Below are 13,024 nucleotides of genomic sequence, written 5' to 3' on the forward strand. Positions count from 1 at the left end.
ATTCATTTATCCAACAACGTTTAGGCAGTCTTGTAAAGGACAAACCTATATCCATTTTACTAGATCTGGTTACATTTTTGTTGGAGATCTAGCCATATTGTTTTTGCCCCAAAACCACCAAATTAGTCTTTAGCTTCTGTAAGAGGAAACCATGTGGGAGAACTGGATGACCTCTTCTTTGCTCAAATCAAATCAAATTTTATTTGTCACATACACATGGTTAGCAGATGTTAATGCGAGTGTAGCGAAATGCTTGTGCTTCTAGTTCCGACAATGCAGTAACAACCAACGAGTAATCTAGCTAACAATTCCAAAACTACTACCTTATACACACAAGTGTAAAGGGATAAGGAATATGTACATAAAGATATATGAATGAGTGATGGTACAGAGCAGCATAGGCAAGATGCAGTAGATGGTATCGAGTACAGTATATACGTATACATATGAGATAAATAATGTAGGGTATGTAAACATTATATTAGGTAGCATTGCTTAGTGGCTAGTGATATATTTTACATCAATTCCCATTATTAAAGTGGCTGGAGTTGAGTCAGTGTGTTGGCAGCAGCCACACAATGTTAGTGATGGCTGTTTAACAGTCTGATGGCCTTGAGATAGAAGCTGTTTTTCAGTCTCTCGGTCCCAGCTTTGATGCACCTGTACTGACCTCGCCTTCTGGATGATAGCTGGGTGAACAGGCAGTGGCTCGGGTGGTTGTTGTCCTTGATGATCTTTATGGCCTTCCTGTGACATCGGGTGGTGTAGGTGTCCTGGAGGGCAGGTAGTTTGCCCCGGTGATGCGTTGTGCAGACCTCACTACCCTCTGGAGAGCCTTACGGTTGTGGGCGGAGCAGTTGCCGTACCAAGGCGATGATACAGCCTGACAGGATGCTCTCGATTATGCCTTGTAAAAGTTTGTGAGTGTTTTTTGTGACAAGCCAAATTTCTTCAGCCTCCTGAGGTTGAAGAGGCGCTGTTGCACCTTCTTCACCACACTGTCTGTGTGGGTGGACCATTTCAGTTTGTCCGTAATGTGTATGCCGAGGAACTTAAAACTTTCCACCTTCTCCACTACAGTTCAGTATAGTCCGTCAATGTGGATAAGGGGCTGCTCCCTCTGCTGTTTCCTGAAGTCCACGATCATCTCCTTTGTTTTGTTTACATTGTGTGTGAGGTTGTTTTATTGACACCACACTCCGAGGGCCCTCACCTCCTCCCTGTAGGTCGTCTCATCATTGTTGGTAATCAAGCCTACCACTGTAATGTTGTCTGCAAACTTGATGGTTGAGTTGGAGGTGTGCATGGCCACTCAGTCATGGGTGAACAGGGAGTACAGGAGAGGGCTGAGAACGCACCCTTGTGGGGCCCCAGTGTTGAGGATCAGCGGGGTAGAGATGTTCTTTCCTACCCTCACCACCTGGGGGTGGCCCGTCAGGAATTCCAGGACCCAGTTGCACAGGTTGGGGTCGAGACCCAGGGCCTCGAGCTTAATGACGAGTTTGGGGGGTACTATGGTGTTAAATGCTGAGCTGTAGTCGATGAACAGCATTCCTACATAGGTATTCCTGGTATGGTCTGCGTTCCATAATGATTCAAAATAGGCCACATGTCCCAATTCTTTACACAACTTGTAAAACTTTAGCCTAATATGATCCACTATTACTAGCGATCCTCAGGAACAACCACACGAATGTGACAGAGGAAAGAAAGATAAACTAATTATGTAATGGAATGATGCAAAATGTAAGGAAATTAACACTAAAGGCAATGACAGTGGTGGCAACTTACAGTGGCTGTCATATGATTGATTTTACATGTCTCCAGCGATCATAAGGTAAAAATAGATCTAGGCGTACGTCGCAAGTCACGACTTCACAGAGAGCCTTTTGAATGTAAAAACATGATTTTTATTATAATGCATTTTTTGGGGCAGAAATGCTTTCTCAAACATGTGAACCTTCATGTGCCTTAATATCAAACTTGTATGTCATCGGTAAATACGAATAAAATGGTTAAATTATGAGCCTAGTTGGTTTATCCCCAGAAAAAGTAAGCAACCTTCACGCTAGCCAGGATTGTCTGAGATAATGAGTGGGCTGGACATGCCGAGAGATGAGTTTGGATTGGTCGGTGTTGCATCTTGTGTCTATAAAATGAGCTGCTTGTACTGCAGTATTTTTCAGAAAGTTATTATGTTAGCCATGGAGAACTGCAAATATGTTGCTACTGCTCTCAATAACATTGATGCCCAGAATTTATCAGGCGCTATCGACAAAGGTCAGTGGGAAAAAGTTTTAATGGAATACTTTCTGGAAGAGGATCGTGCCATGCTATGCTGACTCTCATTTCATAACACATTTTGAAATCAGTGGAACACCACGGGCCAAACAAGCTGTGCAAACTAAACGGAAACAACACAGGATGTCTTATAAAAGTGTCTGCAGTCATCCATGTATACAGTTAAGAATCTAGCTACAGAATCTAGATAACTTTAGCATGCTATGACAATTGGTTTGTATTGCTAGTAACTTTACTCTATGGATTGGGATTATAGTTAATTTAGCTATCTAGTTAACATGACATGTCTAAACAAAAGATCCCAAGTTAAAGCTTGCTGTTTGGTGAGGTTAGGTGGCTGGCTTGCTTGCTCGCTAAGATTAATTTATGTGTATGAAGTGTGTGTAACGTTAATGATGTTTTCTCAGAATGCCATTTCGCATTGCTAGTTATAGCCTAATGCTAGCTAGCTAACATTGAACTTATTGGTTAACTTTAACTAGCTATGACAATCGGTTTGTATTGCTAGTTAAAACTTTGTTGTTAACTAGCCAGCTGATGTTAGATGGCTGGCTAGCTACAGTAGCTAACATTACCTGTATGAGCTGTGTGTAGTGATGATAATGCTGAAGTATTTGTATCTGGAATTTCTTTCAGCATTAATCAGTAGAACACGCCTGACTCTAATCCACCAGTCATACAGTCATCAAAAGAGAGCTGCCTACATGCACAATTTCTTCAACTATGGAGTTGGGAAAACACATGTGGACCTGAATTGTGATAACTGCAGTGGCCAAAACATTAAGTTTGTTCTCTGGTATTGTGCCTGGTGGACCATGCATAAGCTATTATTATATTATATGTATATACTGTACTCTATACCATCTACTGTATCTTGCCTATGCCGTTCGGCCATCGCTCATCCATATATTTTTATGTACATTTTCTCATTCTTCCTTCACACTTGTGTGTGTATAATGTAGTTGTTGTGAAATTATTAGATTATTTGTTAGATATTACTGCATGATCAGAACTAGAAGCACAAGCATTTCGCTACACTCGCATTAACATCTGGTAACCATGTGTACGTGACAAATACAATTGAATTTGATACCTAGCAGTTTAAACCTGGAGCCTTGAACCGCAGCATGGTTCACAACAACTAGATCGTTGTCATTACACTCATTAAATCCATGATTAATGAGTATTATGAGGGTAGATTTATAGGACTACTGTTCAACCCCTATTGTTCACTTTGTTTCACCTTCCAATATCTCATGGATTTAAAACTTTAATACGGCAGCCTTCAGGATGAATAACATTGAAAGACTTGTATTTAGTTTTTAAAAAAGGCTTTGTTGAAGCACCTTTGGCAGTGATACCAGCCTTGAGCCTTCTTGGGTATGACGCTACAAGCTTAGCACACCTGTATTTGGGGAGTTTCTCCCATTCTTCTCTGCAGATCCTCTCATGCTCTGTCAGGTTGGATGAGGAGCGTCGCTGCACAGCTATTTTCAGGTCTCTCCAGAGATATTCGATCGGGTTCAACTTTCAGGATGAATAACATTGAAAGACATGTATTTAGCGTGCAAGTGAACATCACTTGCAAAGCCCATTAAGCACCTGCATAAGGTAAGTCTGAATACAAACTACTGAGAAGTGTGTCGGAAAGGCGTGCGCAGGAAAGGCGTACTTTCCTAAGTCTGAACGGGCCCTACATGATCGAGGGATACTACAGTGTTTAGTATAGTATTCTACAACATTCTAAAGTAAGTACTACCCATGATCAAGGGATTGTTCAGTGTGTTGTATAGTATTCTACAAAAGTCTATAGTAAGCACTACACAATCTTAGGTATATTACAGTGTAGAGTACTTGTTTTTACAGTATACTACCATGTACTATAGTTTACTACAGAATTCTAAATTAATATACTCTTCTATAGTAAACTGTAATATCTTTTTATGTCGGCGCCCCTGCACTGGCCGAGGAGAAGATATTCACTATCAAAGAAAATAGCCCCTCATATAACTATATAGAATCCATCCAACGCCACACCCCTTGCAGGTACAGAGTACACGCACAATCAATTCTCATTTCTATAACCCTAAACACTTCTAGAGAAACGTTAGTGAACTCTGATACTCTGCTGCACTCCATCTGTTAGTGTGTCAGCACCAAAATGGCAACATCCATGGATTCGATCAGTTGTTCGATCTGCCTGGATCCACTGAAGGATCCTGTGGCTATTCCCTGTGGACACAGCTACTGTATGGGTTGTATTAAGGATTACTGGGATCAGGATTACCAGAAGGGTGTCTACAGCTGCCCACAGTGCAGACAGACTTTCATTCCAAGGCCTGTTCTAAACACAAACACTTTGCTGGCTGAATTGGTGGAGAGTCTAAAGAAAACAGGGCTTCAAGCTGCTCCTCCTGCTCACTGTTATGCTGGACCTGGAGATGTGGAGTGTGACGTCTGCACTGGGAGAAAACTCAAAGCCGTCAAGTCCTGTCTGGAGTGTCTGGCCTCTTACTGTGAGACTCACCTTCAACTTCACTATGAATCACCTACATTTAAGAAGCACAAGCTGGTCAAAGCCTCCACACAGCTACAGGAGAAGATTTGCTCTCGTCATGACAAGCTGCTGGAAATGTACTGCCGTACCGATCAGCAAATTATCTGTTACCTCTGTATGATAGGTGATCATAAAGGCCACGATACAGTGTCAGCTGAATCAGAAAGGGCTGAGAGACAGGTAAGGACATAAACTGTATTATTTACAGAACACTTGAGCAATTAACAGGTAATTTTATGCATGGCAGTAGTTTTTGATTTCAAATGTGTTTTTTTTTATGGAAACTTTAGATACACTAACGTGCGTGTGCATACATACACACCTCCATGTGGTATGGGCATTGACTTATCATAAAGTTTGACGTAGACAGACACTTTTGCAAATGGTCTATGGAATGAAAATGGAAGATTTGTTTCTCTACAGAGGCAGCAGGGGGACAAACAGAGAATCCAGAAGATAGAGAAAGAGATGCAGACGGTTAGACGTTCTGTGAAGTCACTGAAGGTGAGTTTTGACCATTTACATTTATTCACTTAGCAGTGAGTGACTTACAGTAAACTATACTGCAGAGCCAGTGAGAACCCCAGTGAACCCTACTGTGGGGAACCTGCTTATCTGGTGTGCTGGTGAGAACGGAGTGACTGGGCTGGTTCAAATGGAACCCCTCCTCTCTCTGTGTCTTAACAGCGGTCTGCACAGGCAGCAGTAGAGGAGAGTGAGACGATCTTTACTGAGCTAATCTGCACCATTGAGAGAAGGTGTTCTGAGGTGAAGGAGCTGATAAAAGCCCAGGAGAAGGCAGCAGTGAGTCAGGCTGAAGGACTTCTGAAGCAAATGGAGCAGGAGATAGCCAAGCTGAGGAGGAGAGATGCTGAGCTGGAGCAGCTTTCACACACAGAGGATCACATTCATTTCCTCCAGGTGACATCACTGGTTTCGCTCTCCACAGGAGCAGGTGTCACTGCAGAAAGTGATCATTTCAGCCATTCCCAATTTGATCCCCTTCCCATTGGTCCCACTCCTAACGCTTCAATGTTTGCAAGATCTGTACAGTGGAAGCTTCACCACTACACTGCTTATACCTATAAAGACCCTTCAGGAATGCTAACATCAAGGGGTTAGGGCCAATGGGAAGGGAGCGATTTGGGAACGGCTGAGTGTCTTCCTCAACAATAATCTATTGCCTGTTTCCTCACTCTGTAGACTTTGCAGTCCCTCTGCGTCTCTCCTGGATCTGAGGCCTTACTGAGCATCACTGTCAACCAACATGTCTCTTTTGAGGATGTGAAGAAATCAGTGTCTGAGCTGAAAAATCAAATAGAAGTTATCTGCTCTGGGGAAATTGCCATGATCTCTGCGAAAAGTAGGTCTAGGTCTTTTTGAAGGACATTGCTAGAAATTAAATGTGCTTCATCCTATCAGAGTTCATCTCACTGACATAGTGATTTCATTAGGTGATCTAATTTGAACATAGATGAATGTTTATACTCAGTGAAGAACCACTCTCAAGCTGGGATTCAATGCACGGTACATTATAGTGCAGCACACTATAACATACTTTTAAAGGTTATTTACACTTGAGCTGACATTTACCATGAATGCAAGCTCTGCGAACTTAGGGGAAAATGCCTTTAAAATGCCTATTGTCTGCTTGGTTGTTCCATGAAAATAGCACCTTTTGCATCTCTTTGATATTTTAAATAGAAATTGTGCACCAATATCGCATTTTAAAAGCTATTTATATTGAATGAGTTGCACTTTAGTATAGACAACATGGAGAATTCAATAAATCAGAATTTAGTGTGTATAAAAATGTTAACCCACTTTAAACCCACTTAACCCCAAAATGTCTCCAAGTTTTCACCATCATTGTAAAGCCCTAGCTTTTTTGTTGCTTTGACAAAATCATTTCTGAAGATTGTTATTCATTTATATTTCATGTGATTAGTGATTCATTTAAAAGTTGGTCCTTATTTTAAGGTCAACCTGGTTACGTGAACTGAACTCTCAATTTAATAAGGCAAAACTATTCCTTAAACAAAAAAAAGAAGTCAAAACAAACATTTAACATCTAATAGTCAAGTCATTGTGTAAAAGCTGGTGATCTGGGTCTACTCTTTTTGGCCATTTTCTGGTGTTTTTGTGGTGGAAAATGGAGCGGGTCGAGTATAACACGTAAACCCTTTTATCCATAGATAAACGGGCTTGACATATTTTAACAATTTAAATGCATTTGTGGAGCTTGCATTCAATTGCCATTCCCTGTTGCGCACAACAAGCTTCCTTTCCCCTAAACAGGATTTATTGCTGATTTAAAATGACATCGTCAACCCTGTTACTTCATTTGGCATTTAATAGGCACTTAGTATAGTAAAAAAGGATTACCTCTTGACATGGGAAAATGTGTTTTTGATGAAGTTGAAGATATGCTCTTTATGACAGCATGTTAAAATGAGGTGAAAAAGTTTTTCTGACGAAGTTACACTTCTCAAAAGGCACCCAATTGGTAGAATCCCCCTAATGTATAGTGCCCTGTGCCTTACATGGAATCCCAGCCTTAGTTTCTTGACCCGTTAACTTTCTGTATGTTTATGTAATAATCAGTGTGGACCAGTGATATTTGATGTTCTTTATCTCCATAGTGACAAAAGTCCAAATTGTTCACCCCGTTGAGCCCTGTAGTCTCACGTCATTCAGCACGCCTGGACTGTTAGTTGGTGAACTAGCGTCATGTAGAAATGATGCCACCTTTCAGAAGATAAGGCCTGAACCCAAGACCAGAGAAGAGTTCTTGGAATGTGAGTGTGCATGCATGTGCGTACACACACACACACACACACACACACACACACACACACACACACACACACACACACACACACACACACACACACACACCCTTTCACCTACTTTTTCTTTGTCCTCAGATTCCTGCCAGCTCACATTGGATCCCAACACAGCTAATAACTGGCTGTGTCTGTCAGAGGGGAATAGGAAGGTGACGTGGAGTCCATGGAGTAATAAGGCCCAGCCTTATCCTGACCATCCAGACAGATTTTCCACCTATGAACAAGTCCTATGTAGAGAGGGTCTGTCTGGAACCTGCTACTGGGAGGTAGAGTGGAGCGCATTCAAGGCTTATATAGCCACCTCCTATAAAGGGATTGGCAGAACAGGACGTGGTGATGAGTGTTGGTTTGGAGGCAATGATCAGTCCTGGAGTTTGGTGTGTTGTTCTATCCTTGGCTGTTATTTCTACCACAATAACAAACGGACTGCCATACATGTGCCCCGCTCTTCCAGAATAGTAGGAGTGTACCTGGACCATAGGGCAGGAACTCTGTCCTTCTACAGCGTCTCTGACACAATGACCCTCCTCCACAGAGTCCAGACCACATTTAATCAGCCCCTCTATCCTGGGTTCTGGATTTATGCTGGATCATCTGTAAAGATACTGAACCAGTGATAAACTTTGTTGAAAATACAGGCATGCTACTGTATATGACATGTTCAACTATCCATGTTGCAAGATTTTAGCGTTTAAAAAATATTTGATCACTCTTCGCAATGTCAGCGCATAGTTCTGATATCTACCCTAATAATCCTCACTAACGGATTGTGGTGACAATGGTCCAGTCCTCGTGAACCGTGCTCCAGGTTTAAACGGCTACATATGGTTTGCGTTCTATAATGATTCAAATAGGCTACATGTCCCAAATTATTGAACAACTTGTAATACGTTAGCCTTAGAAGGTGCCCTATTGCTAGCGATCCTCAGGAACAACCACACGAATGTGACAGAGGAAAGAAAGTTAAACTAACAATGCAATGGAATGATTCAAAATGTAAGGTAATGAACACTAAAGTCAATGAGAGTTATAAATGTATGTGGGTCTAACTGGCGGTGGTGTCCTATAGTGGCTAATATTTAACACGATTCAAATTTTAAAGAACACTGTGAAAAGTCCGGGCATATAATTAAAACATTCTGGAGATTCTAAATCAACTGATTTGGTGCTGTAGTGTCATTTGCACATGGCTACAGAAGGCTATAGCTTGGGTCTCCAAATTGCATCCCATTATTAGACCAGTATTTCATAAATGTCACTTTGGAAAAGGTGATTTGTTGATATGCTTCAGTTTGCTGCTGTATGACTGGTTTCACATTTGTCTCCAGGGATCATAAGGTAAAATAGGTCTAAAACAATTGCAATTTATGTTTACAATTCCCTTATCGAAACCGCTCACCCACTTATTTACTCTTATCAATAGCTCCTATCAATTTGTAAATTATAGTGAATGGAGAATGGTGTTATTTCTATCAGAAAACAAATAAATGAGATTTTCCACTTGGAACTGACAGGTTGCTCAACCTTACTCATAATTTCATCACGCGTATTATGAGTGCATTAAGTCAATTGATCTGTAGACACACCTCCGACACACCTTTATTTATTTTTAAATCTCCACCCCAAATGAATAGCGGGTGAATGGCATGCTTTTCTCGTGCTTAAGTTCAAGGTCCGTATACATGTAGAGAGAAAAGAGCATAAAAAGGGAATTATTTTCCATTTACACTGCTTAACTTGGGTAGGAATTCCCCCTTGGTGAATAGAATCCTAGAATCCTATTGACTCTTGGAACTATGACAACCCAGTTCTATGGTTCCAGTTTACTATGGAACTAATCCTAACTATCACAGATATGATGTATTTTCACTGAGGTCTAGCTTAAATTTCACGTTTTATTTTAGTCTAAAAAAAGACTTCATGAGAATTGATTACATTGTTGATTGTAATATTTTGGTTTTCGACAAACAGAAAAATATACATACAGAGGGATGAGTTTCTACACAAAAATATATTGGTGTGTGTGTGTGTGTAGTATTGCTGTTCTTTTTTTGTGACCAAATATTCATTTTTTTTATTGGAGGGAGGACTACATACACAATACAGAAATTCATATCATGTAATAGTGAGCTTGCATCACAGAACCAAAAAGTAACAATACATTTAGTATGTAAAAAAAATTAAATAATAATAATTGTGCCTCCACCCTTTCTGAACGGCTGTGTTAATCATTTCAAGTAACAGTGGAACTAATTGGTTAAAAAAAATGGTATAGATCTCAGTGGCAGTATGTTAAGGGAATTTTGATCAATGATGACTAATTATGTATACATTTTAATCAGGACTGACTAATCAGAATACTATTAGGTTACTGTATATGTATGAATTTTCTTTTTAATCTTAGTACTGAATATAATGTGTGCAAATATAATCAAGAATTAGAACAATGACTGTCTGTACCATGGTAGAAATGAATGAACTTATAGCCAGTCTGGCTAGAAGGCTTATCTACACAAGCATGGCCTTGGCTCGGTCATATATTATCTTAAATAGGGAGAGACATGTGAGAACCATACAGCCATTGTACTACAGCGGAGATGACATGGGCTAGTACTGAAACGAATGACGTCATTGTCAGTTTATAACCTGTGGTAAAATGTGTAATGGGCTGTACTCTCGTGAATAAAAGCTGCTGTTTGACTTTAAGACTGGGCTCTGTCCATTTTTATAAAATAAGGGTCATACAAATCCTTGTGAATTTACAGAATGTTTAATTTTAATTGGGTGTTAAAACAGAGGAATGTAATTCCTGCAACACAGTACTGTCCCAACCAGATGATTTGCTTTTCTCCACTACCCTTTTCTGTTCATGGAGAGAGCTTTGGGCTCCCATATCTTTAAAAAAAGGACTCAGTCTGGCTTGGTGTTGATTTATACTCAGAGGTGTACCATTCTTTATAGAAGCAGAATACTCTTTGCTTGATTCATTTGGGTTCTGATAGTAATTTACCTGACTCAGATTCAATAGCTGCAATATCCACTAACCGATCATTACGTCGAAGCATGTTAGGTATTAGATGTCTGGGTCGATTACCATGAAAGTAATGGTTGAGTCTAACTCGATGGTTGACATTTCTGTTTTGTTTAATTCTGGTCACCAGCATCAAAAAGACCACGAAAGCTGGGCACTAGTGTCCAAAACACAACAAAGGCTGCTCACCAGTGTACAAATCACAACAAAAGCTGATCACCAATGTACACAACACAACAAATGCTGGTCACCAGTGTCCAAAACACAACGATAGCTGCTCACCAGTGTCCAAAACACAACGAAAGCTGCTCACCAGTGTCCAAAACACAACGAAGGCTGGTCACCAGCGTCCAAAACACAACAAAGGCTGGTCACCAGCATCCAAAACACAAGGAAGCCTGGTCACCAGTGCCCAAAACACAACAAAAGCTGCTCACTAATGTACAAAACACAACAAAAGGAAGCCTCGTCACCAGCGTCCAAAACACAACAAAGGCTGGTCACCAATGTCCAAAACACATCAAAGGCTGGTCACCAATGTCCAAAACACATCAAAGGCTTGTGACAAGTGTCCAAAACACATCAAAGGCTTGTGACAAGTGTCCAAAACACAACAAAGGCTGGACACCAGCAAAAGCACAACAAAGGCTGGACACCAGCAAAAGCACAACAAAGGCTGGACACCAGCAAAAGCACAACAAAGGCTGGACACCAGCAAAAGCACAACAAAGGCTGGACACCAGCAAAAGCACAACAAAGGCTGGACACCAGCAAAAGCACAACAAAGGCTGGACACCAGCAAAAGCACAACAAAGGCTGGACACCAGCAAAAGCACAACAAAGGCTGGACACCAGCAAAAGCACAACAAAGGCTGGACACCAGCAAAAGCACAACAAAGGCTGGACACCAGCAAAAGCACAACAAAGGCTGGACACCAGCAAAAGCACAACAAAGGCTGGACACCAGCAAAAGCACAACAAAGGCTGGACACCAGCAAAAGCACAACAAAGGCTGGACACCAGCAAAAGCACAACAAAGGCTGGACACCAGCAAAAGCACAACAAAGGCTGGACACCAGCAAAAGCACAACAAAGGCTGGACACCAGCAAAAACACAAGCAAGGCTGGACACCAGCAAAAAACACAAGCAAGTCTGGACACCAGCAAAAAACACAAGCAAGTCTGGTCACCAGCAAAAAACACAAGCAAGTCTGGTCACCAGCAAAAAACACAAGCAAGTCTGGTCACCAGCAAAAACACAAGCAAGTCTGGTCACCAGCAAAAAAACACAAGCAAGTCTGGTCACCAGCAAAAACACAAGCAAGTCTGGTCACCAGCAAAAACACAACGAAGACTGGTCACCAGTGTCCAAAACACAAAGAAGCCTACATAAACTTAGAAATTACTTATAAATGAACAAACAATGTGCATCTGTAAAAGTTTGTCAGGGTTTTGGGTGACAAGCCAAATTTCTTCAGCCTCCTGAGGTTGAAGAGGAGCTGTTGAGCCTTCTTCACCACACTGTCTGTGTGGGTGGGCCATTTCAGTTTGTCCGTAATGTGTATGCCGAGGAACTTAAAGCTTTCCGCCTTCTCCACTGCTGTCCCGTTGATGTGGATAGGGGGGTGCTCCCTCTGCTGTTTCCTGATGTCCACGATCATCTCCTCTGTTTTGTTGACGTTGAGTGAGAGGTTGTTTTCCAGACACCGCCCTCAACTCCTCCCCGTAGGCGGTCTCGTCTTGGTTGGTGATCAGGCCCACTACTGTTGTGTCGTCTGCAAACTTGATGATTGAGTTGGAGGAGTGCATGGCCATGCAGTCATGGACGAACAGGGAGTACAGGAGAGACCTGAGCACACACCCTTTTGGGGCCCCAGTGTTCAGGGTTAGTGAAGTTGAGATGTTATTTCCTACCTTTACCACCTGGGGTCTGCCCGTCAGAAAGTCCAGGACCAAGTTGCACAGGGTGGGGTTGAGACCCAGGGCCTCCAGCTTGATGGTGAGTTTTTGAGGGTACTATGGTGTTGAATGCTGAGCTGTAGTCAATGAACAGCATTCCTACATCTGTATTATTTTTGTCCAGATAGGATAGGGCAGTGTGATGGCGATTGCGTCATCTGTAGACCTGTTGGGGCGGTATGCAAACTGAAGTGGATCTAGGGTGGCCGGTAAGGTGGCGGTGATAGGATCCTTGACTAGCCTCTCAAAGCACTTCATGATGACAGAAGTGAGTGCTACGGGGCGGTAGTCATTTAGTTCAGTTATCTTTGCCTTCTTGGGTACAGG

General features: G+C 41.7%; 1 protein-coding gene across 1 annotated transcript; it reads left to right on the forward strand.

Annotated features, from left to right (window-relative positions):
* The first annotated feature begins 2,764 nt into the window (after nucleotides 1–2,764).
* LOC118390936 (E3 ubiquitin/ISG15 ligase TRIM25-like) lies at nucleotides 2,765–10,413 on the forward strand. The gene is made up of 6 exons (XM_035781790.2): nucleotides 2,765–5,038; nucleotides 5,282–5,362; nucleotides 5,546–5,779; nucleotides 6,062–6,221; nucleotides 7,501–7,656; nucleotides 7,786–10,413. The coding sequence occupies exons 1-6, from the start codon at nucleotides 4,463–4,465 to the stop codon at nucleotides 8,322–8,324; spliced, it is 1,746 nt and encodes a 581-aa protein (XP_035637683.1). The 5' UTR covers nucleotides 2,765–4,462; the 3' UTR covers nucleotides 8,325–10,413.
* The last annotated feature ends 2,611 nt before the right edge of the window (nucleotides 10,414–13,024 follow it).

This window comes from Oncorhynchus keta, chromosome 12 (assembly GCF_023373465.1).
Source record: "Oncorhynchus keta strain PuntledgeMale-10-30-2019 chromosome 12, Oket_V2, whole genome shotgun sequence".
Lineage (NCBI taxonomy): Eukaryota > Metazoa > Chordata > Actinopteri > Salmoniformes > Salmonidae > Oncorhynchus > Oncorhynchus keta.

Coding starts and splice junctions, on each gene's coding strand:
- LOC118390936 (XM_035781790.2), top strand. CDS start 4,463: ATGGCAACATCCATGGATTCGATCAGTTGTTCGATCTGCCTGGATCCA. Junction 5,363..5,545: donor GTTCTGTGAAGTCACTGAAG/GTGAGTTTTGAC, acceptor GTGTCTTAACAG/CGGTCTGCACAGGCAGCAGT. Junction 5,780..6,061: donor ATCACATTCATTTCCTCCAG/GTGACATCACTG, acceptor CTCACTCTGTAG/ACTTTGCAGTCCCTCTGCGT.